The 25,158-nt window shown below is 46.6% G+C and overlaps 2 protein-coding genes across 7 annotated transcripts in view; one reads left to right on the top strand and one right to left on the bottom strand.

Moving 5' to 3' along the window:
* The window catches only part of AKNA (AT-hook transcription factor), a 55,051-nt gene extending 43,591 nt beyond the window's left edge, over positions 1 to 11,460 (top strand). For 2 of the 3 annotated variants that reach the window (XM_019540625.1, XM_019540623.1), the window contains exons 16-22: positions 1,866 to 2,036; positions 2,122 to 2,234; positions 2,737 to 2,844; positions 3,130 to 3,228; positions 4,434 to 4,559; positions 5,227 to 5,404; positions 6,605 to 11,460. In XM_019540625.1, coding sequence (XP_019396170.1) covers positions 1,866 to 2,036; positions 2,122 to 2,234; positions 2,737 to 2,844; positions 3,130 to 3,228; positions 4,434 to 4,559; positions 5,227 to 5,404; positions 6,605 to 6,896 — 1,087 coding nt within the window. In that variant the 3' untranslated portion in view covers positions 6,897 to 11,460. The remainder of the gene's footprint in view (positions 1 to 1,865; positions 2,037 to 2,121; positions 2,235 to 2,736; positions 2,845 to 3,129; positions 3,229 to 4,433; positions 4,560 to 5,226; positions 5,405 to 6,604) is intronic. The other variant, XM_019540626.1, reaches the window with a different exon arrangement.
* Positions 11,461 to 13,735: 2,275 nt separating this feature from the next.
* STXBP1 (syntaxin binding protein 1) overlaps positions 13,736 to 25,158 on the bottom strand; it is a 69,705-nt gene continuing 58,282 nt past the window's right edge. For 2 of the 4 annotated variants that reach the window (XM_019540619.1, XM_019540620.1), the window contains exons 19-20: positions 24,336 to 24,461; positions 15,877 to 15,962 (exon numbers count right to left, since the gene is read on the bottom strand). In XM_019540619.1, the coding sequence (XP_019396164.1) occupies positions 24,352 to 24,461 (110 nt within the window). In that variant the 3' untranslated portion in view covers positions 15,877 to 15,962; positions 24,336 to 24,351. Of the gene's footprint in view, positions 15,963 to 24,335; positions 24,462 to 25,158 lie in introns of all 4 variants that reach the window. The other 2 variants (XM_019540621.1, XM_019540622.1) reach the window with 1 other exon arrangement.

Here is a 25,158-nt window from a genome sequence, read left to right as displayed (position 1 = left end):
CTTACCAAGCGGCTGCCTCACACCAGCCACATACACAAATGGTTAACTCTCCTGCAGCCTACACGAGCATGGAGGGAAAGAGCTAGTACTGCAAGGGCCACACAGTCTGTGTCTGATCGCGCAGCTCAATTGGAACCAGACTCAGCCTGGGGAGAGGGAGGGCTCAGGCCCTCTGAGGTTGCTTAAGCCTTGTAGAGTGTTTCTGTGGGCTCTGCAGAATAGTTTTCATTTTTCTTTGTCGTTTTAAACCTACAAGGCTGAATCCTCAACTGATGTAAATCAGCCTGGCTGCACTGATGCAATCCAGCATCGCCAGCTAAATATCTGACCCCTACTGTGTGGTTTCCTCAGGTCATATATTTTCCTTGCTAAAAGGCAACAGCGTGAGCTGTGTATTGGCAAGTACACAATCACCCCCCAAAAATGAGCTGGCACAAGCAGGTGTCTGTGTCCCATAATGAACAGAAGAGTGTATGTACCTTGCTGTCTTTGCCTGGGGGGAATTCATGCTGCTCAGCTGTGCATCATAGATCCTGTAATGGTGACAGTGATTCTCCTTTAGCTCAGCTGGCAGGCCCTTGTAGTTTTAGCAGCAGGGGAAATCTGCATGGGGTTGTTATGTGCAGCTGATGATCCCTAAGAATGTCCCTAAGTAGCCACTGATTTCAGTAAACCTTTCACTCAAGATATTTGAGTGGGCTTGAGTGACAGCCAGTGCAGTTGGCCCTTCCTGAGTTTTTGTTGTTTGCATCCCATTCTCCTGTGCTGCAGACTTCTGGGATGCACCCAGGACTGGAAAAGGAAGGGGAAAGGGTAGCTCTCCGTAGTGCCATGTGGAGCAGAGTCTTGTTTCTAAAAGAGGTCACGCCCAGCTTTGCAGAACCAAGAGGCCGGAGTGTCTGGTGAAGGGTTGGAGAATCCCCCGGCCTTTTCAGTGTTCATTCAGCCACAGCCTTTGGCTGTTTTGAGGTTCCCCCATCACCACTCACAGGGAACAGCCCAGGCCAAGAACAATTAAAAGGGGCCAATGATTTTGTGCGCACTGTTTGAGATACCATAAAGGGGCCAGACTTCCCTGATGGGAAAAGCTGAATGCCTAAGACATTTTGAGACTCAATGTTCAGCTGCAATTCCTTAAGGACCAAGGGGCCCCTTCTCACTCCTTTGACAGTAAACAGAGAGATACTCAAAAAAGGTAGGCACTTAATCCTCTAAAGACCTGAGAATATAGTCACATGCTAGTCCAAGATTACATTTGTCTGCCAGCCTGGAAAATGCCAGCATTGTCAGGGTTAATGCATGCATGTTTTCCCTCCCAGACGGTAGGCTATCCAGCAGAATAACGCAGCAGTTTAAACATTCTTGGTTGTCTTGCACATTTACTAAGAGGAATAAGGCTTGGATTTATAGACTCACATATCAGGTTCCCTGTAGGCACAGGAAGAGCACTAAATAAACTCCAGAGCTTCAGAGAAAGCTCGTCAGCCCTCATGGTTGAAATCTTTGCAACCATTCAGAACGGCTGAGTGTAAAACCTACATCTCAGAGAGCCTCCTACCATCACCGAGGCGACTCTGAAGGGAAATGGACTCTGCACCACTGTCTCCCTTGTGCAATGCATCTTCAAAGTAGCTTCAGTCGGTGGCTTCTTGTGATTCTTGAGTGGCTAAGTCATGTTGAGCAGTGCTGTTGTCTCTGAAGCTCAGCTGACCTCTGGGTGACAGGCAGCCTGGCACAGCAGAGCTGGGACTGTCTCTGTGACTTCAGATAGGGGAAAACATGGGATTTGCCCCCTTTTCTTCTCAATCCAACATTATTCTTGAGCTCTAGGGAAACTGATTCTTTATTGTGCTTTCCCACTTCAGCCAGGCCATCCGGGCTCTGCGGGAAGAGGTTTTGCGGCTTCGGCAGAGGCTGGAGGAGAGTTTGCATCGACCCCAAGGCTACCCAACAGGAAAGGCATCTCCACACACTGCAAAGACCAAAAGGAAGCCTTTGGAGAATGGTTCCTCAGCCAGCAGCCCAGCAACCATCAGGTAAGTGACTGTGCGTGCAGTTAAATGCACCCAAATCAGATGGGCCATGTACTGGAAGATCGTTCTGTGCCTGTCCCTTTCCCAGAAAACCTGCAGAGAGGAGCCCAGGTGAATGTGGGGAGCCAGCCCCAGTGATCCAGCCAGCGAGGCGGGCAAGGTCAGCATCACTCCCGCGGGATGGGCCTGAGCTGGATCTCGGTAAGTAGACCTTTCAGGGCCTGCCCCCTTTGCAGTCACCCTGGCTTCCCTCAGTGCTTCTGAGAAGCACTGGGGCAGCAGGACTTTTATTTTCCTTCCACTGCTCTTCAATTTACCCTTCCTAAAAGGGAGAACTGGATGTTTGCATGAGCACTTGCTATGCAGGTGGGTGGTGAGCACTCATGTGTAGGCAGCCCATCTACCAGGGCACTCTCTGCCAATTGTGCAGATGGGCTCACATCCCGATCCAGTCCTCCTGACCCATGAGAAAGCTGCTGTCATCAACCCAACCTGGTCCTGGATTTGACTCTGATGCCTGTGCCCTGTTCTCTTGATCCTACATGCATTACTGGAATTGGTGGCAGTCAGCCCTATCCTGTCCCCTAATAGCATGTGTAATGTTGCTTGCTGAGAAAATCAGAGTATGCATCCCACAGTACCTATAAGACACACAGTGCTCTGGCTGTCTAATCCAGCGCTCTCTCATCTCCACATGGTGCAGCTTCAGAATCAGACTACTCCCCACCAAGACCTCTGGATGGGAGAGCCAGGGCAGTGTTTTCCTCCAAGAAGATCCCAAATGCAGCAACGTTCAAAGGCCCTTACACAGGTAAGCACACAACAAGTCCAATGAGGTCTTGGTGTGGCCTTTCTGGTAACTACCCAGATCCGGCTGCTGTCCTAAGTGGCTTTCCCTTCCTATGCCCATCTGGGACACTTGACATTGTACTTCCCCAACAAAAGACTTACCCATTCCTCTCCCTGCTGGTCTGAACCCCGTAGCTCAGTCTTGAACTACAGCATGCAACCTGACCCTTCCCTTTCTTTTCATTACCCCACCCCAAGCCACACACTCTGTGAGGAGCACTGAGAAAGCTTTTGTTGGGTTTTGCAGGGACAAAGTACCACTTATCGACTCCCGTATCCCTAGAACCGAAGGAAGACACTGGCTCGCCGTCTTGCATCCATTGCGACAGCCCCAGGACACAATCTGGTAAATACACCGTGTGCTCATCCTCAGTCTCTGCCCCTGAAATGGCCTGTCCCAGATCTTTGCTTAGTGCTTGGAGCTTGTGAAACAAAAGGCTAGCAACATGCAAAATCTGCTTTTCTATGAGACCTCCAAGGACTTCACAAATACCAGCTAATGAAGTTGTTATTAATTACCTAAGACATGAAATAATTGAATAACTAAGCCTGCAAACACACTGATTAGAGACAGAGAGTGAAAGACCACTCCTCACTGAAATGCATACCCTTTCTGAGTAGAGTGACTGGCAAGGTCAGTGCTCATGCAGCTCATCTGGGGGTTGGAGGTGCCTCCAGTATACTCCATCCTGGCCAGAGTAGAAACAGGCTCCATCTGTGCAGTAACAAGGTTAGTCAGTAGCTACTCAACAGTGGGACCTCATCCAGGGTTTATAGAAGTAGGTTAGAGCCTGAGTACTATTGGGACTTTATTCCTATTGCAAAAACGCATGTGGTACCTTCTATTCTGACACTGGGAATTCATATTGCCTGCATTTCGTGTTCTCTCCTGTGGTGCATGTGCATCTTTGGCAGTCATTCATTATTATAGTTTACTACATAATATAGACTAGAGGACACGGGATGTTTTGAAAGCAGCTGCAACCTTTGTGGGGGTGGGATTGACTTTTGGGTGCAATCTTGAAGCCGTCCTGTGGTGCTAAAGCCATTGTTTGCACTTGTTATCACGAGCAAGCCCTGTGTTACAGCCTGCTGCGTGCCTCTCCTTTCTTTGTGCTAGCAAGAGACATTACACAAAAAATGTCCAGCTTGCTGGGCAAGTAGGAACCTGTATCAAGCCATTCAACTTGGCCAAAGATTAACTCGCACCTGTTTTTTCCAGTCAAAATCACATACCACCTTACATGGCTTGAATACTTACCTTCCCAGGGTGTTTCTAAGGAGCAGAGGGGGGAAGGAGGGAGTAGGGGAGGTTTACCTGTATTGTGTCCAGTAACTCCCAGCTGAACTCTAAATATGCATCTTGTAATTTGCATATCACTGGCCGCAGTGCCTTGCAATCAGCTTTTGCTCTCTGTGAGCCACCCAATCTAGTTTAAGAACAAAGTTACTACTTTTAAAGGGCCCAATGAGTCCAGCATATTCCTGCTGCCCTGCGCGCTGCAGATCTTGGCAGGGTTGTTTTACCAGCACCTTGTTCTCTGTGCATAGGCATTGCATCAGCAGGGGACATCTTGAGATCCAATCAGCATAGCACTCCAAAGAAGATGCACTGTCCACCCTGCAGTGGGACCAGAAGCACTCCAACTTCTAAAACTAGGGGCAAAGCAGCGAATGGTGAGTAACTAGTGTGATCCATTCGAGGTCCCTGTTTACTAAAGAGTAGCCATGCCTGGGAGCCCCCTAGTAAGTAGCTCCCATAGGAGAGAGACAAAGTGGCCAAAGCCACACTGAGAAACAGTTCCTACCTATGCTGTCCCCAGCAGTCATCGCTGTAGGGAATGTTACTGGAGTCCTGGCTGCAGGGAACTTCACGGCCTCTTGAGTCCAAGCTCCTGCCAGCAGAAGTCATGGACAGGAAAGATGTAGGACTGCTGACTCTGAGAACTTCCCAGCTACCCCTATCTCACCTCTCTCAGCAGGAGTGGTTGTAAGTAGTAGTGGGGGAGCCCCAGCTATATACCTTCCTCTGAGTGGCAGAACTTAGTGGCTTTCCCCCAAGCGCTGGATCATGGTCTGAGTTAACTTATACCAACTACACTTGCAGGCCTCAGTACAGGGTCTCCAGCCCAGTGCACGCAGGCCTGATTCACCACAGAGAGATTATATCAACATGTTCACATAGGCAGGTGACATCCTCTTCCTCTGTCCTTGGGCTACAATCAGCTCTGCTGTGAGAGCCCCTGACAGCAGTGGAGTAGCACCAGAAACAGTCCCTTTGGCTTCCTCCCCATATGGCAGAAATCACAGGGTGGCTCTTACCTGGTCTCATTCTTCTTCACAGTAGCAGACCATGGCACAAAGAGTGCTTCTTCCCAGCACTCTGGCCCCAGTCGCAAAGCCGAGAATTGGCAGCAGCAGCTGCAGCCGCCTGGACTTTGGTACCTGCCGACCCCACCTTCTGCCACAGCCATCAACTACGTTCCAGCAGTTCCTCTGGTGCACTGTGCGCCACCCCTTGTGTAAGAGCTGCCCCTTCTCTTTTCCTGGCATCGCTTTGGGGAGGGGCTATAAAGCTTTTCCTTCTGTAACTGTGGGAGGCAACCTAGAAGCCACTATCAGGAGGGTTGGCCCAGTGGTTACGGTACCAGCTTGAGCATGGGAGAATGGTTTGAGCTCCCTGTTTGGTGTCCTCACCTTGGGGGAGTCACTGTCTCCTTGTGCTTAACTCCCCCTCTGTAAGACCAGCGTTCCTGTTTCTCAAGGGATGTTGTAATGCATTAAAAAATTGTGGCACATGTTTGCTATAGTAATAGTGGTGGTATATGTCCCTCAGATAGAATGAGAACCCAAACTTCCTGTCCTTGGCAGGACTTTACATAGACGTGTCCTTGTGCCTCCAATCCATAAGAGTGAGGGCCCTTCCTGCATAAGCATTGCACGAGGTCAGCTCACAAAACACCTTGCACTGTGGCCAGAATATGGGCTGCCTTCTGCCAGGAGGCCACGTGACAGCTGGCAGCTGTAGGTCATGGATCTGTGTGTAGGCATAAAACATTGTCCGCACTGGATAGACGCTGATATGTGTGTGAGGAAGCATGCAGATATCTCCTGCAAAGCAACAAAAGGAACATTCTAATTATTTGTACTCCTATAGCATCTAGAAGACCCCATGGAGGTCAGGGTCTCAGTGTGTCAGGCACTGTACAAATGCATGGACAAAAGAGCCCCAGCTTCAAGAAGCAAAAGTCTACATAGACAGGACCCAGAAGAGAAAGGGAGAAAAGATATAAACAGAAAGTGAGAAACGCAGCAACTTCCCCAAAGTCACACAGGGAGCCTGGGTCAAAGGCAGGTGTTGAATCTGAATCCTAGTCCACTGCCTTAACCACAAGACTAACTTTCTTCCCCAGCTTCTGGTGCCTTAGTAATGAATGGAGATTTTGCCCTTCCTTTGGCAGAAGAGGCTGTGAGAGTCCCATGGTCATGAATGTGTGTCTCAGTGTTAGCGCACAGGCATGCAGCACCAGGGATTCAGTCTGGCAGGTGCCTGCCAGCAGCTTTGCCAAACCTCCCATGCCCTGTACAGGGATAGAGTTACTAGGAATAGGTCAGAGTGGCTGAAACATCAGGACGTGCTGCCCAGGCTGATGCATAAGAAAATACACATCTCTACAATGTGCCAGCCTGGAAACACCATGTTTTGTCTTTGCTTTTTCCAGCTACTGTTCTCCAGCAGCATCTACCTCAGTCCCCACCCCGGCTGGCCTTCCTCTCCATTACCCCAGTGGGTACAGGGTGCCAGAGCTGAAGCCCTGGACTGACTGGCAGCAGGCCCATAGGCACCACCGCTCCTTGACACTTGATCTTGACGACCTTGAGGACCTCAACTGGTCTTTGAACAAAGCTGTGGAGGCTGCCAAGAGTGTGAAGCTCACCACCAAGCAGATGAGCAGGTCACTGACCTCTGAACTGAGCAAGGCCAAGGGCCTGAGGGGATCCTGCCTTTTCTGACGGGACCTGGGAGTTGGCTTCCTTGGCACGTGGAGGAAGCAGCCTGAGACAGCAGACCAGGCCTGGTAAAACATCTGGAGATGAGCCCCCGAGAACTGTCTTGGGAACTGATTTGCCAAAGAATAACATGCCTCTTCTTCAGCTTCCAATGCCCCATTATGGCATTGGGTGTGTGGGGGGAGGGCCCTCCACTTCACTTCCTGAGGACCCCGTGCTTGGAGCCTCCTTGCTGGATCGCCAGGAGCTGTGTCTGAAGCCCTGTCTACACAGTCATCTCTTCCCATCTCTGAAACCATTCTCCCATATTACAGCTGCCTTAATTACCAACCTTCTGATCGCTCTGGGCTGCAGGAGGCTCCAGGGTGGCAGAGGGGGTGCCCATTGCACTGAAGGGGCAGCTAGGGTTCAGTCCAGGTCCTCTGTACTTGGTCAGTAACTTTTAGTTTCTGTGGATTTTTTTTGAAGGATTATTTGAGATGAAGGCAAGTGGTGACACTCCTTGGGTACTAAACTAGGAGCCTTCCCAGCTTCCCAAGGGGCTAAGACCTGCACTTTAGAACTCCCCGGTTTTGTCTCGAGAGAACCCCCTATTTTCTGTAACATTTTACCACCTACCCTCCTTAAGAAGGGGGCTTCTCCTCATTGCCCAGCTTCGATACTGGTATTAGACCATGACTTTCTCATTGCACTGTGAGATCCCACCCATGAGCCCCTGCATCCTTCCCACCTAGGCCTTAACCCATCATGTTGCTCAATCTGCCCACTTCCACGTCAAGATATCCCAATATACAGCATGTGACAGGGCTGCTGAGAGCAGCCCAGGTGGTCCAAACCCTGTTTACAAGCTGAGCTTTTCCTAGAGCAGGTGTTATTTTGTGCAGGCCCCATTGCAATAAGGGCTGAAGGCCTGTTTGCAGCAAATTTTACCTTGGAAAGTGCTTGTGATGTCTTAGAGGTCCACATATATATATCCATTAATATTTTTTATATTAAAGGTTGGAATGGAGGTGAGGTGAAAACTGAAAGAGCTTTGTTATCCAGAACTCAGCCTAGCTGGGGATTCGGTATCATGGTTTGTTTCTCCTCTTTGTCCCCTCTCCCCTTTCCCACCCAAATATCCAGACCGTTCCCCCGCCACTCGCCCCCTCCCCTCCCATAGCCCCCAGTGCAATTTACAACTTGTGCGATGAAGGGAAAAAATGTAGGACGCTCCTGTCAGTCTAACCCCCTAGGCACCATCCTCATTAGACCGGGGGTTAATCCAGCCTTGTTTAACACTTTCCAAAGATGCAGTTGCATGCCCGTTAACTGTTTGAGTGCCTTAGGATGTGCAGCGCACCGCTGGGAAAGGATCAGGTAGCGGAAAGAGGCTTAAATGAATGAGCATGCAATCAAAATAATTTGTAGCAGTTTTTAAAATGCTTTCACTCTCACCTGGTGTTTTGGAGGGGAGGAGGAAACGTGGCGGGTCGGTTGCATTTTCTGTTCCCGATGCCTGACTCTGGAAGGTCACCATCGTTCTGCCTTCTTGAACTCAGCGGAAGTCCAGTGTGCTCAGCCAGTGGCTTGGGCAGTTTATAATGCTCCATGGATGTTTTGTGTGTTTTAACATGGTTTTCATTGGCATTTGGTTTTTACTTTCACAAACATTTCAGAGTGACAAAGGTAACCAATCTTGCACTCAAAAGGTATGGGCACGGAGCCCTATTTATTGAAGCGGTCAAAAACAACCATGAAGAGGTACTAGGAAAAAAATCACTTTTTTTATATTTTTGGTGAAAACCTTATTTTTTTTCAAGCCCATTGGCAGGTGAAGGAACCCAAAATCTTTTTTCCCCTCCAGTTTTTAATAATCCCCCTCCTTTATTTTTGCATTTTGAAAAAGGCAAGGGGAGAAAAGAGAGAGAAAGGTGATTAATTACTAAACAACTGAAAAATCACTGAGAACCAAAAGCTATTTTTAAGAAGTCAACATTTTAAGAAAAACTTAACAGCCAATCATTTTTGAAGAAAAGCACTTAAAAAAAAAAGTTTCAAACAAGAATTTTTAACCACTTATACTACAGTCAGGGTGCTTTTATAGAGATATAGGAGTCTAAGCTATATATCTACCCAGGTCTCATTTTCAGGATTGTGATCTAGGTTTTTAAATTCCCGTTCTGTCTTTTAATAATTAACCCTCCTATAAATCAGAGGCCAAGTTGAATGTTTCCTCCTTGTAAAATCACATGTGCTTTCCTGTCCAGTTAGTTTTAAGGCTTGACTTTTATCAAGCTGAATTGATTCCTTTAAAGATACTCCACTCGGTATGTTGATATTGTCAGTATTTCTCATTTGGTAGCTGGTGAGGTCAACTTGCTTTCTTTCTCTGGCCTTGGATGTGTATGTGTGTTTATATATTTCTCAAAATAGTCCTTAGGGCACTTGACATTTTATATATAATTTATTGTTTTGTTTGTTAAACTGATCCGAATGTGCATGTGTTTAAATGCATCAGAAGGTGCATTAAGCAAACTCCTCTCTAACTTATAATGGTGTTTGTCTGTGCCAATACAGCGTATATGCTGGGGCTTGTTAGATGAGTAGTCAGAAAGTCACACAGCCACCCCGGGGAGCTGGGGCAAGCGCCTTTGTTTCTGAGGTTGTGCAGTATCAGCATAACCCAGCAGCTTACGGAGCTGATGGGGCTTTGCAGAAGGGGTCAGGCACTGTTGAGGCTGCGTTCCTCTTGCCAGAGGGTAGGTTAGCATGGATCAAAGGAGGTGGGATTCTCTGCGTGAAGCTACATCCCAGGATTGCTCCCTGCCCAGCACTGTGAAGTGCTTTATGCTGTTTAAAATGGATCCGGTTCCCAGACTGAACTCTGAAAGCTTCCATTCTAGCAAGATCCTTTCCTTATTGCAGCAGCGGCAGGCGTTTTGTGAAAAGGTCACTCACACTCAACCACTGAACACGGTACTTAACTGTTGCTTCTAAAGCAGCAGCTCAGAGAGCATCTGGCCATTACTTTAAACACTTGAGCTGGACAGCCCCATGTGCCACATAAGCCCTAGGAGAATCCAGGAGAGAATGGAGGCTGCAAGTACAACTTGGACTCTGGTTTCCCATTCAGAGAGGAAGTGAAATGTAGAATCGTCTTTGAAAATTGTCCTGAGTTCGTGAGCCAAAAATGAAACCAGCATACAATAAACTGGCGTTGGAAGGTTTGCAAGAGAGTCAGCTAGTCATGCTGGTCTACACATAGACGTTGCACTGATGTGATTGAACACCAGTTCAACTAAACCCTCATGTGGACACTTTATAGTGATTTAAATCTGTCTGATATCAAGATATAACGAACATGAGCTAATCTGCTCTCAGCCAGCTTTATACCAATTAAGAATGCTCGCTCTCTCTCTCTCTCTTACATACATATGCATACCTGTGTTAGTGTTGTTGCATGGGTTTAAAATCGCATCCTGAGTGAAACCAATGCAGGTTTGTATGCAGACAAGATTTTCAAAGCAAATGGTGATTTTTGGATGCCTATCAGGATGCCCAATGGTATCTTGAGGAAAGGGGCACCTGAAAGTGACCCAATCTGTGTGACTTTCTTTATACATAGGTCTTACCCCGACTGTCCAGTTTAAAACATTGTTTTTTAATATTTAATAAACCCAGTGGTGACTGTTTTTAACGCAGAAGGCAAATCAGGAGGTCCTGCTCGTTTTAGGGAACTTGTGGGGACTCTGAAGAAGTTGTCCCACCACAGACTGAATCACGGGGTAAGAGGAAGTATGGTTGATCCATCACATCATCAACAGTGAAGCCTGTTTCAAAAAACATTGAAAAAACAGGGTTGCTTAATAGAGATGGTCTTCAAATCAAGATAAAGAGCAGACCTCCCTTGAGTTAGGGATACTTTGACATCATCTCTTAAGATTAACCTCTTATAAGGGTGTGCATGCGTGTGCATGCTTGCATAGCTCCGTCCATCGTCACTGGAACCCACTGACAACAAACCGGTATGTTGTCAGGGAGGGAGAGAGAGGCCCCTTTCGGTACATCCGCTTTAGCAAACAGCAGTTCCTGTTTAATGGGAAAGGCCTGCTCAGAGCAAAGTTGATCTGTGTGAGTTAAGACTTTGCTAGAAGCAGCTTCCATTGGGTGGGCCAAATTCGGGCCCAGTATTTAAGGGTGCAACATCATCAACTCTGCAGGAGTTGCACCCGCTTAGAGCAGCTTTAAATTTTGCACATGTGCTTGTTTTCTTATTGCAAAGCAAGCTGTACTATGGCCAAGAGCAGCTTGAGCTATTGAAACCAGGAAACTGTGATTAACTCAGCCTCACTGGGAGAGTGCAAGAAATTAGTGTGTGCACGTGTGTGGATACTTAATTCTATTGAAATGCAATAACCAGAAATTACGTTTTCTGCATCTCTCATTTTGTAATAATCTAGCAGAAGATTACGTTTTCTGCATCTCTCATTTTGTAATAATCTAGGAGAGTCATTTGGACAGTATTTTGTAATGAAATGATTGCCTATTTTTTAATGAAATAAATTGTGTTGTTTGTTTTGTAAAAGCAAGTCTCTCGTGTTTCAGGAAACATCACCATCCAGCCTAATCAGTATTTGTGTTTGGGTAGGGCCTGAAGATCCCAACTAAAATGAAGACTGAATGTGGCTAGGTGCTGTACATATACATAGTAAGAAGCAGCCCCTCCTCCAAAGAATCAGATCATGAGTGGGTGAGAAAGGGAAAATCACTTGTTCAGGATCACACAACAGGTCAGAGGCACATCCTGACTTTCAGGGTCTTCTAGGTATTACTATGTTGATACCAAGGTACTTCTCAAGATCTTGTTAGGCACTTTGAAACAAAGACCACTACCTAACTAGTGTCCCGTTAAGCCACACAGCCTTTCTCCCAAGTTGTAGCTTCAGTTTTGCTTTCCACACCAAAAGCCCCAAAGGCTTCACTTTTCACCTGGTGACTGTGTTTGGAGTCTAGGCAACCTTGCGAGGCTGGCATCTCCTAAACAGAAAGTGCAAGGCTAGACAAACCTGTGGTACACGCGTTCTTGGGCACTTCAGGGATAAAAAGAACTGCTTCAGGTGTTTCCATATGTCCAACCCTCCAGCTCAATACCCTTCCAAAATGAAACGTGGTGTATTCATCTAAGCCCATTAAAACAAGGAAAAGGGGAGAAAATATTAGGCCACGTGGAGTCTGCAGTTGCTAGGAGCCTGCAGATACGCAACAGTCAGCATGGTGTATAGTAGGAGCCAAGAGCTGTGGCAACGCTCCATCTCAGGACGGATGGGGCAGATGGGCTGAGACCTTCACTTGGCTCTGCTAATCCCACCACATCGAATAGTCTCCTCTGCTTAAGGGGGGTCACGGCTGCTCCCACAACTTTGTCTAATGGGTACAGGTGCCTCGTTTGCAATCAGGTGGCCAAAACTCTTCATCCTTATTGTACCGGCAGCAGGATTTCCAGAGCTTGTATCAGACAACTTAAGCAAGTCCCTTTTGGTCTTGTTTGTGATCCTAAGCTAGCAAGCCAACTGGCATTGTTTGTCTCTCTGTAAAAGGAGGACTGGTATGGAAAGCAAGGGAGAGGAATAGAGAACTGCCACATACTTCTCTTTTAAATCTGGCTCTTTTGTTTATGCCATCTTTCCCGCCAGCAGTAGTAAGGTTGAAATGGCATATACTCGCGGTGCAGGAAGGTGGTGTGGGGTGCCCCCTCGTGGCGTGTGGATGAAGAAATGCTGTCAAGGCTTGCGAGTTTGTGCCGTTCAGGTAGGATCTCCTCCATCTAACTGGCATCCTGCATAGGGTCTGGGATGGCTAAGTAGACACAGTCACATCTATATGCCCTCTGCTTTTCCACCCTTGGCATCTCATCATAAATATCAGTATGCTGCTTTGCAAACTTTCTAATTTTTGTTATATAAATGAAAACAAACCAGTGTAGGCAGCTACCCAACAGTAACAAAGCAGCTAATGTGTAACAACAGAGAGGCAGGAAATCAGCTTTGATTTCCTAAGGGAATTAAGGTAAGGAAATCAGCTTTGCACTCACTGTCTCTCTGTGGCTAGGGAAATAAGAGGACCTCATAGCAGAGACCACAGAACCATGTCCACTGGAGTCAGGAGCAAAGCTACCATAGCCTGTGGTGGTCCAGGTCAGGTCCAGAATGACAAACCCAGTCATGGCAACATCACATGGAGTCTCTCCAAATATTGGTCTGGATTCTGCATTTAGGGAAGGCTCTTAGCTGATCCTGCTACAGTAACAGCATCAGGCAATGTATTTGTGAGGATGGGGGTTTTTTGTACCAGTGCTAAACTCTGTTGGTATAGCTGTGTCTACATGGGCGGCACTTCAGAGCATATATGTTCTTGTAGACCAGTAAAATGCTCCTGCAGGAGGCATGGCCCACAAACTGGGTGTTATTACCAATGCATTACAAGGGGGTTCTGTGCCAGCCCTGATGGGCCGGTACTCTCACCTCCCTGAAGCCCACCTGTGCTTCTAGCCAGAAAACTCAGCTAGAATTGCTTGAAATGTGTATAATCTTTTATCTCCTTGAAAAGTTTCCAGAAAAATGAAGGGGGGTCAGAAGAGGGGAATGGATTGAAGACATTCATGAATTATTTGACCCCCTTTTTTGGCCAGCAGCTTATGGATGGAAACTGAGAAAATGAACTGTCAGTCCAACAAAGGGAAAAATTATCAGAAGTCTGCAATTCTCCTTCATCCCATTGTAACCAGCCCTATCATTGATTGTGATGATCTCTCCAAGCCCCCTTTCCTTTCCAGCCAGTCAAAACGCACAACATCCTAGACAGCCTTTTGCACCATGTATGGGAGCGCATTTATTTATTGACTCAAGTGCTTTAGTACATAAGAACAGATATACAGAGATGATACATGTTTGTGCTTCAACACTTTCAAACATTTAGATTCCAATAATTTCAAGGTAAACGAGTTCCAAGACAGACTAGTTTTTTTTTTAATTTTCCATTTTGATAAATTATTTTTATATAAATAACTGTAACAGAAAAAAGAAAATATGTCCAACATATAAGATCCTGAAGCATTTGCATTGCTAATTAAGAGAAAAAAAGAAACTCAAAAGGAACAGGAGGGGAACCAATAAATATCAGTGCAAATGTATACAGCCTTTGCCCTAAAAATATATATTTAACTTTATGGGCAAGGAACAAAGGGGAGATGAGAAGAAGAAACCTAAACATCAATGAGCCAAGGGAGAGAAGGCTTAATGGGAGGTAGGGATGGGTTCAATGCCTTCAAAAAAAGACCCAAAAATATTGCAGTGCATCTAACGCAGGAGGCAGGGCTAGAAAGAAAGGAGGAAGAATTTAAAAATAAAAAGGTCTTGTTAAACCACTATACACCAAGCTTGTAAGAACATCACAAGACACATTAATTAATATACACACAGTCCGCTGTGAGAGAGGGACAGGCTGGAGAGACTTAGGAGGGCCAGAGGGGGTTTTGGCGACTTCCACAGTCATCAACATTTCACTACTGGACGACAACAGCAAAAACAAATGGCAGAGGCGTGCTACGTGGGTCAGTGCAGGACTGCAGAGGGGACCTCAAGACGAAACCAAGACAACGGCCTTTTTTTATTATTATTCTTTTTTTTTTTTTAAAGTACGTTCAATACTGAGATATAAATGGCCTTGGTTTGTTTCTTTATTCATTTATTTTTTGCAAGCAAAGAGAGACTTTTTGACCCCACACATTTCAAAACAAAATATCCAGTGTTTTAATTGTCTTTAAGGAATACGCCAAACTGAAGTCAGAAAGGAAAGGGGTTAAAGTGTTGGTAGAAAGGGCATGGAGCTTGCAGCCCTCCATTGCAAGGAAACTGAGGCACCAGCAAGCCTGGACAGTTCTGGCCTTTTCTGTGGCAGTTATTATGCTAAGGGGCCCCACTTTTAAATGTGCCTCCTTTCTCTCTGTGAATTATGTCTAGGATCATATTTTTCATTAAAAACTAATGCCTGTTCACAGCAGCACAATCCCTGAAAGAAGCTAAGATATTCTTCCTTGCCCTTTCCCTCCTCCGGCACATTAGTCAAATGCACCATGAGGTTTTTTTCGCCTTCCTTTGATTAGCATCAGCTATTGGTCACTGTCAGTCGGGACACCAGACCAGATAAGCCAATGAGCTGATTGGTTATTGCAAATCTAACGCAACATTCCAGCGGATAAAGTCCTGATTGGCTGCTCCCAGAAGCCCCATCTAGACATTCAAAGCCAGAGGCCAACTCTTCAGCACTCACACGACTGATTTGCCCAGATGTGTGCCCACCTCAACATCTGTCCAGAGGGTAAGCCCCAGAGGAGCCGAGGACAGGAATCACGGGTGACCCTCAATTTAACATATTCCTCCACGAACACAAAAAACTACACATTCAAGAACCTCCCCCTCCCCGCCCCAAAGGAAAACCAAGGAAAAACACTGACAGCAGCAACAAAAGAAGAACTCTACCAATTTCAAACTTGAGCAAATTCCCACACGGCGCATTCAGGTTTACATCTGGGTTAGGTACAAGATCACATAGCCATAAATAATTCAGGCGCATCCATCCATCCATACAGAAGGAAGGGGGGGAAAAAAAACATTTGGAAAAAAATTTTCTCTAGCAATGGGTAAATGGGTTACTTGAAAATGAGTTTGTTTTGGTGGGTTTTTTTAATAGCTATATATAGAATATATTTTTCTTTTTAACACAATGCATACTTTTTATTCCCTCCCTGTGGTTAAAATGAGGGGTGAAGGCGGGGAGGGACTAGGGGGAGGTTTTTCAACACAAGAACAGGAGAGAAAGCTTGGCTTGGGGTGGGAGATGGACCCATGGTTCAGCAAAGTAACGTTTAATGGGACAGCTAACGGGAGGGCAGCCATGAGCTGGGAAGTTGATTTTCATCATTGTTTCGTTTGCTTTGTTTTGTTTTTTAACTGCTGCTTTCTTCATCTGTTTTATTCAGTTTCTTCAGCGTGTCCAGCAGTTTCTGTGGAGTGAGGATGTGAGTGGACCCTGTGGGAGGCGGAAGGAAGGAAGAAGAGAAAGTTAGAAGTCTGAAAGGCCAGTTTGGTGGCTTTTGCTCTACAGTCATGCCTATATGCTACTGAATATGGGGGGTCTTGGGTGGCCGAGGCTCCCTGCCACAGCGATGGTTGAGGCAGCACAAGGCATTCGGCAGGGATGGATTTAAGGTAGGTACTGTTGCTTAGGAGGGAAGTGGTTCCCTTCAGGGGCTTTTGGATGGCTAGCCAGAGCACAGTAGAGTCTGCCATCACAGAAGAGTGGTACACAGCTCTACAGATACCAAGTCCACTTGTTTGTGAAACAAGCCTATGGCTTGAAGCCTGAGCCCCCACGTTCAGCAGAAGGGCTGGCTCTGGCTTTTCGTGTCTATAGTTGGCACAGGGTTTTGATGGGAAACGGCAGACACAGCTGGATTGCTTTGGCCATACAGCATACCCTGTAGGCACTACCTCTCTTGAAGCCAGGGAGAGAAAGGAGAGAGAACACGAGACGTTGCGTGTGACAGGCACGCGTGACCCCTCGGAAGGCAACCCCACACTAGTGCATCTGCCCGCCCTCCCTTAGTGACAGTGACTGCCTGGGAGAGGCGACGAGTCCGTCTCTGCTGGTTGTAGTCTTACCTTCAATAGGTAGCACGGCACATTACTGAAATGCTTGCAAAATGTTAAGCCTATGGAATTAAGAGCATTTCTACTGCATAAAAAGGAGAAAAGCAAAAAAGAAATGTATGGAGGCCTGTTAGCACAGCGAGGTGCAGCAACAGAATGATGCATGGGACGTGTGGTGGGATCATGGACTTTGAGTCAACAAAACGGTGCTGACTGTGGAGCGGCGAGCATGGTGTGTGGAGCACGAGGGCTGCTCATGCAGAGGCAGCCTTCAAAGAAAGGCTCCCTCCCCCACACCGCCACCATCTTGGGTGGGAAAGAAGAATCAAATGAAACGGCGTCGGTGCTTGAAAATGTGCATTCCTTGAGGCATGGAGAAGAGGTGTGGAGGGGGACGGAAGGTAGCTGCAAGCCAGACTTAAAAATCTGTTGACAGACAAAACCTTCAGCTGTGAGCTGTGCCTAAGTCTCTACAGGCTGTGTGGGAATAAAAGTATTGGTGTGACTGTGAGACATAAGAGGAGCCTGGTTTCTTCTGCCTGGAGCAAACAGCATCCTTGGATGAAGGAGGCTATCGGTCGGGCCACTCACACTTTGGCTGCTATGATGGGAGATGCTGGAACAGGCTAGAGAAGAAGAAAAGTGGGGAAAGGATGCAGGGAACTTAGGTAAGTTCTTTCACAACCAAAACTTTCACAACGGGCACCTTTCCCAGCTTTCCACGCAGCTCAGTCTTGCTTTACCAGTCAGCGTGTCAAATCTCCAGCTATATGCTTACCCATACCTTGCATGTGGTCTAGGTTATTTGAACACTCTTGTTACTGCACTGCCACATTCTAGTATGTTTTTCAATAAAGTGCACGGGGATGCCTGGCTTAAAACAGTTTCACAGGGAAACCAGGCTGGACTTCGCTCCTTCCCACATGTGGGAATCTATTGCAACTCCACAACTTCTGTGGAACATCTCACTCTTGTACAGGTGTAACTGAGATGGCGGTCCTAAATCCTACCTCAGTGGTGCCAGTGGAAAAGTCCCTAGTTTTCAGATGTACCATTTCTCTGGCTTGCCTCTGGTGTACCTCATCCCTACCTGTTTTCAGCTTCTGCCCCCACATGTTGTTTTCTCTAAAACCGCCTCCCACATGAAAATAAATGCTAGGATTTCCTGCCATGGCAGCACAATAGAGTGGTGGCTCTGCAGTGCCCCATGTTTCCCCTGGGATGGGGAGCAGCATCCTACCACCCCAGCCTTGCACCGTGATTGTATCCTGGGAGGCTAAGTCCCAGAATCCCAGATCTAGAGAGCACCCACTGAGATCAACAGGAAACAGGTCTAAAACTAACAGGAGAAAGTTCTTAAGTTCTTTTTTTTATGCAGCATGTAGTTCACTTATAGAACTCATGGCCACAGGAAGGTATAAAAGTAGAAAGCATAGCCAGGTTCAGAAAAGAACTAGAGAAATTCAAGGATGATAGATCTGTTAATAGCTATCAAGAAGAAAGTTGGGATGTATCCTCTGACATTTCTAAACCAATAGTGGGAGATGCCAGAGACAGTGGATATATCACTCCCTATTTACCCTATCATATGCTCTCCCTCTAAAGCATTCACTGCTGCCTCTGTAGAAGATAGGATGCTGGCTAGGTGGACCATTGGTCTGACCCAGTATGACACTGCTTATGTTCTTATGTGGCCTGACTAACTGCTGACAACAAGAGCTGTGTTTTGCTATTATAGAGCTGGCCTGGACCTAGGGCCCCTTCTTAGAAAAATTTAACCAGCCTTTCTGACACATCAGATCTGCCCCTCTTATATACCTAAACCCACAGCTGCTTGCCATAGTGCTGCACTTAGGGCTGCTATACAAGTGCAGGGAGCCTGCTCCTACGCACTGCAATTTCAGAGCATTGGTGCAGACTCAATTCATTGAGTCTACTGGAGCGTGGAAATTACCATGTTCCAGCAGACTCCAGCGTCATGTGTGTCAGCCTTTGACGAGCTTTAGTTCAAAGCACCCCACAACCATTTTTCAGTACGGGACGTTGATACACATGATGCTCCAGGAGCTTTTAATTACTATGGATTGCAGAGCTGCACTACCCCCCCCCACAAAATGCCTCCAGAGCATGTGTATAAATTAAACACCTTGATATGCCAGATACAACCTAGGCCCACCCAGTCATTACATGCACAGTATACACCACTGCACTCTGTTCACTTGCTTTGTTCTCCTGCAAAGATGTCAGGATCACATCCCAGTGCTCTTACAGAGAAACAAGATTTCCCACCTGGGTTTGCTTGGGGCTGGGGGCTGGATTCTGATTTCACTCATGCTGATTTCACATCAATTGAAGTCCATTGGCTTCAACAGAGTTATTCCTGATTTACCCTGGTGTAAGTGGCATCCCAATTAAGCCTTTGTTCTCCCTCTTACACTGTTTACAAAGAAAGCCCAACCCCAAATTGTTCATCAGCTTCCAATCCCTTCCTCATGCAGATGCAGAAACTACTCAGGATTCATTATAATGGGGACCTTATAAGATCTAGGGCTGGCTCTGGTGCTTGGGCACTGGATTTCCCTTGCATAACATACACGACACTAAAGCTCTTTACACTCTCCTTTCTTGTAAATAAAGGAATCCTGAGCCTCATATCACTATGTGTTGTTGGCTGGGGCGTCTTCAGAGCTGGGACTGCTCACCTTGCCCTGTTTTATCTTTTTTTTTGTCCTGATGAGGGGGGACATAAGGATTAGGCTGAGGTTCATTAAACTTATATCCGTGGTTGAGTCCAGCCATCACCTAAACTTTGGCCTAGCAGCTAGCTCCCTTTCCCCCAAAGATACCCAGTCCCCACCCTCACCATCACATCAGTTATGGGGAAGGAAGGAGCCTACTGTATTGAGCCAATGACTGTGTTAATGCAAAGTGCTTCCTCTTACTTTGGGTGTAGGTGCCTCCTTGTTCGGACTAAGCATGGGTGCTCTCTCTACAACGCTTTCTCCCTGGCTGAGTAATTATAGCATAAGGGAGAGGGAGCAGATGCACAGTGGTTCTGCTCACCCTAATCCAGGGGTGCACCTCGCCAACTGCGGCTCGTGAACACAAAACTTCCTTGCACTCTTATGTTCTCTGCATAGCACAAAGAAGTTCCCTTGTAGATGATATGTTGCTACATAAAGACTATAAGGGAGAGAGTGGGGAATAAACATAGTCCTTTCACTCCATTTAATCCTGCTCCTTCTGACATGGACAGCTAGTATAACACAGCAGAGAGAGGCAGTCTGAGGAAAACTCAGCCGCACACAACAGATCAACACCAGAGGGAATGTTTTCTTCTGGAGCCGATGAAGTTAAGGACTCATCTTCCCTTTTCTCCCCAGGCTCCTTGCTCTCCTGCTCGTGAGCCACCAGGGATAGAGCAATCAATGGAAGGAAACCACATTTCAGGCTTGCCTTGGTTTTCACTCGTGTGCCAGCCAGTTTAGGCAGGCTGAGCTGCTCTTTTTGGAGAGAAATTCAACTGGCAAGATGTGGAAACTCTCCATGACCGGAGCAGCTGGCAAGCCCCACTCTCACCTTTGTTGCATGGCTCTTAAGAAAATTATCTGCTACAAAATGCCTTGAAAGACTGAGGGTTCCCAAGACACCTGCCTGCAATATTGCAGCATTGCTATGCCAAAACATTTGAAAATCAAGGTAAGCTATATTCATTTAATAGATTTCATAGACATTAGGGATGGAAGGGACCTCAGAAGATCATCAAGTCCACCCCCCCCAAAGGGCAGGAAGTCAGCTGGGGTCATAGGATCCCAGCAAGATAAGCATCCAATTTACTCTTGAAGGTGTTCAATGTAGGTGCTTGAACCACCTCCGCTGGCAGGCTGTTCCAGACCTTGGGGGCTCGGACAGTAAAGAAATTCTTCTTTATGTTCAGCTTGAAACGGTCTTGCAGGAGTTTGTGACCGTTCGACCTCGTCATCCCTTGGGGCGCTCTGGTGAACAAACGTTCCCCCAGGTCCTGGTGAACACCCCTTATAAACTTATAGGTGGCCATCAGATCACCCCCGAGCCTGCGCTTTTCCAGACTAAAGAGCCCCATGGCTCTCAGCCTGTCGTTGTAAGGTCTGTTTTCCTGACCTCTGATGATGCGCGTGGCTCTCCTCTGGACTCTCTCAAGCTTCTCCACATCCTTTTTGAATTGTGGAGCCCAAAACTGGATGCAGTACTCCAGCTGGGATTTGCTCGAGAAGCATCTATGGATGCAAGCCAGCGTTTTGGTCGCTTTACTAGCCGCAACATTGCATTGCAGGCTCATGTTCATCTTGTGGTTAATCATGACCCCCAAGTCCCTTTCATCCATAGTGCTGGCCAGTGTAGCACTGCCGAGCCTATAAGGATGCTGCAGGTTTTTCCTCCCCAGGTGGAGAACCTTGCATTTTTCAGTGTTAAACACCATGAGGTTCTCGTCTGCCCATTTGCTGAGCCTGTCCAGGTCTGCCTGGATCACCCTCCTGTCTTCAGGTGTGGATGCTTTACCCCAAAGTTAGGTATCATCGGCGAACTTGGCCAGTCCGCTTCTGACTCCAATGTCCACATCATTAATAAAGATGTTGAACAGTATGGGTCCAAGGACAGAGTGTTGGGGGACCCCACTGGTAACAGGACACCATGATGATTGATTTCCGTCTATTACCACTCTCTGGGTCCAACCACGGAGCCAATTTCCCAGCCAGCGGATCATGGTGGACCCAAGGCACAATTGGCTAGTTTCACCAAGAGGTGATCATGGGATACTAGATCGAAGGCTTTTTTGAAGTCAAGGTATATGACATCAATCTTTTCTCCCTTGCCCAGGTGACAGGTCACCTGGTTGTAGAAGGAAATGAGATTGGTCAAGCACGACCTACCCACAACAAACCCGTGTTGGCTATCCCTCAGGATGCTGGCATCGGCCAGTCCATTAAGGATGGCCTCTTTAATAAACTTTTCTAAGACCTTCCCTGGGATAGAAGTCAGGCTGATGGGCCTGTAGTTTGCTGGATCCATTTTCCTCCCTTCTTTGAAGATAGGCACCACATTGGCCTTCTTCCAATCTTCGGGCACTTCACCAGGGCACCAGGAGCTCTTAAAGAGCTGTGCCAGAGGCTGGGCTATGATGCTCGCCAGCTCCTTGAGAGAGCTGTATAACATCATCATAAGATTTATACAGATCAATATATATCAGATTTTTTTTTTATTTGCCTTCTTTTTTTCTGGAGCCCTTCGGGTATCACGTTGCTTTTCTCTTTAACCAGGATACCCAAAATCTACTTTAACAACAAATTGAGTCATGTAATCGCAAGTCTCCAATTGCATTAGGAGAAAAAGGAAATATTGCAACAGTGGTGACATGCTCAGTCTATTCCCAAAGATAACGAGGCGCTTCACAAAAAGGCAAGTATGACCATTGTGTCATCCCCAAGTATGTCCATTGGGGAAATTGATGAAGAAGGCTAGAAAGACTTACTGAACCCCACATAGGATCTGCAGCAGCTTCTCTTGGCTTGTAAAGTTATTGGCAATTAATGGAGGTGTGGAAAGTATTGTTAGGATAAATGCCTTTGGCTGAGAATCTCCGATGATGCAGTCTGAGCCTGAGCTCTTATTGCCTTGGGAAATTTGTTTACTGAAGGATCCATCTTACACTCAGTCTCCTAAAAGCATTACAATGTATCTTGCACTAAACTCTGTGTCCTTGCCTGCAATCAGGAGTCCTGACCTGAGGATAAGCTTCCATGATGATGCTACAGATGAGCTGGAAGGATCTAGTCGCTTTTAACCAGTGCTTTTCTAGGTTGTGTCCAGGTGGAAGCAGAGATCAAGACCCAAGAGCAAAGTTGGTTGTGTGCTGCATGGGGTAGAGATCTTGGCTCTGCTGACAGCATCTCTTTCATGTTTCCTGACTCACTGTGCCCTACACAGGGACTGGGTGTGTGACAAAACTGGAAGGTTGAGCTAATTTGTCATCTTAAGTGCACACTGGGCAATGCTTGTAAGCGGCCCAGGCAAGCAGAAGTGTTGCTGTCATTATAGATGGTTTTGGCCCAAAATATATTTAGTCATGCCACACATCCATTCTCTGTTACACTCTCTAATTCATTTCTCTCTGTTGCAATAAAATAGTTTTTGTTTCTAACTATCATTCATAGGTTGCTTTGGTTAGCATCGGAGCACTGGTTGAAGAGATTTACGGTCTGTGTGGCCCATAGATCTGTGTTAAAACTATGAAAGTAGCTGCCATAACATCCTGTCTGCACAAAAGTGAAGAGCACCTGCCAGTCCCCGTGATAATCCTCCTGACAATCCCTAGCATGCGTTAGACAGAGTGACAGGCAGGGAAGGCAGAGGCGCAGCTCCTCTTCACTGCAGCACACAGGCAGTGCCAACCACACGAGCGTTTTGGTGATGGAAGTTGACAGGAGGGACTTGCTGACGAGAAACAGGAATTGCAAACATCCAGCCCCATCTGCATCAATGTGGCTCTCATATCTCATGACCTTTCAAAAGCTGATGCAATGCAAACAAGGCACTGGGAGCATTTCTGGGCATCAAAGAGAGAGTTTTGACTATATCCCCATTACAAAATGAGTTGGATCCATCCTGATGGAGTGCCACTTACCTCCATTGACTTACACCTGGGGCCAACTGGCTTTTTACCTTTTTTACTACTTTTGTCCATTCCCAGTTTATCCTCAGATCCTTCTGAACAAACCCCATCCTCATCCCTACGGACTGAGACTCAGAACTCCACTAAACATCATTATTGGCCTTAGGACTCAAGCCCTTTACATATACTGCCTTTATTTCCTTATGGATGCTTAAACACAACAAAGCCACAGTTCTCTTGGGTGAAGTCCTGGCCCTAGTCAAGTCAATAAGAGTTTTTCCATTGACTTAAACTCCATGTTTCTAACATAGCTGATGTTTTAACACTGCTTCCTTTTACTTTATTCCCTTGATACTCTGTTACCTCCCTCCCTCCCCCCAGCCAAACAATCCGGATGGCAGACCACTGAGAAAGTTTCTTAAGGGAAACACCATTTTAGGTGACTTTTAATATCCCAACATCTTCTTGCAAAGTGGACAGGGAAAGAGAACTGGGAACATTTATTTCACTTAGGGTAGTGAACACTATACTACTGGACAGCAGTGTTGCACATTAGCACAAGGTTGTACAGACCCTGTCACAGGGAAATCCAGGTTCATCATAACCCATGACCTTGCTTTACATGGAGCTCAAATCAGGGACATTCTTGTTCTAGCTACAATTTGCTCCTCTCATGCTGCAAATCCACACTTATGCTCTCTAGACCCAACATAAAGCATCAAATCCATATATATATGCTTTTCAGGCCTTCGAATCACCATCTCAGGCTCTTTTCCCACTCAGATGCCTTTAAAGGCAAGCAGCTCTCCAGTCAGGTTGAAATCACCAAACCGTTTCCCCCTGCATCTCTATGACTACATAATGGGTAACTAATGGCATGAGGACGCTGACAAGTTTTGCCCAAAAGTTTCATGACAGAGGGTTAATGGAGGCAGCACTGGACACATTTTCAAATTGGTAGTAAGAACCGCAAGCATTTTCTCATCAAAGAACCAAAAACAGAATAAAAAGGAAAAAAATAATATCAAAGGACATAATAACGGAAGAATCAAAGAAAACCCTTCAGAGTGGAAGAGTTTCTTTTCTTTAGTAAGCTGCTTTTACTTTGTTTCTTTGGCTCTCACTCCATTGCTGGAGCCTGATCCTCAAAAGATACCCTAGTGGAGTCCCTGAAGTCGGGGTGCCTCAGGTCCATGAGAAATTTGGTGGGAGTAAGAATGTGAGTAGAACCTGTGAGAGAACAGAGGTGGGCTGACTTCTTAAACAGAAATAAATTAAAGGAGCATGCCAACTTAGGCCTAATAGTCATAATACACAGCAGGTGAGGATGTGTGAGAAAGCCACTGAGAGAGACAGAGAGAGATGAGGATGAACGAATGACCGGGTGAGCAGTGCTGCGTGCAGAAACACATAAGATCAGAAGCTGGGCTTATTCAGTCACCACTGGGCCTCCACGGTGTTTCTGTGAACAGCCTATCATCCACCTCCTCCCACGCACTTTGCATCAGATTCCTACACGATTCCTACACCTAAAAACCAGACTAGGCCTCAAGCCTGTACTGCAGACCCAATGCAATGCCCACTGAAGTCAATGGGAGTTATCCCATCATTTCTAATGGACACTGCATCAGGTCATGAGAGCGGTCCAGTCCACCTGCTGTCCTTCAGTCATAAGCCTTCTTAGCAAGGAGGCCCTGAGGTAGACTGCTGCCACCCAGAAAGTGTCTGAGATGCTCATCATCCACAGTGAACATTAAACATACATGCAACAATTATTGAGTCATAGACCAGAGTGCACATTAACATTAGATATTAAAATATGGTGAGAACATTTACGTTATCCAGCACACAAAACAGCACTGAGAAATGGTTGACAAGATGAACAGGATGTGGGGGAGAGAGGGTTAGAGTTAAGGGGCAAGAGTGG

Source organism: Crocodylus porosus, unplaced genomic scaffold, assembly GCF_001723895.1.
Source record: "Crocodylus porosus isolate Cpor-Errol unplaced genomic scaffold, CroPor_comp1, whole genome shotgun sequence".
In the NCBI taxonomy this organism is placed as follows: domain Eukaryota; kingdom Metazoa; phylum Chordata; order Crocodylia; family Crocodylidae; genus Crocodylus; species Crocodylus porosus.
The sequence above is the reverse complement of the archived record's forward strand: the minus strand, read 5'-3'. Positions and strand labels throughout refer to the sequence as shown.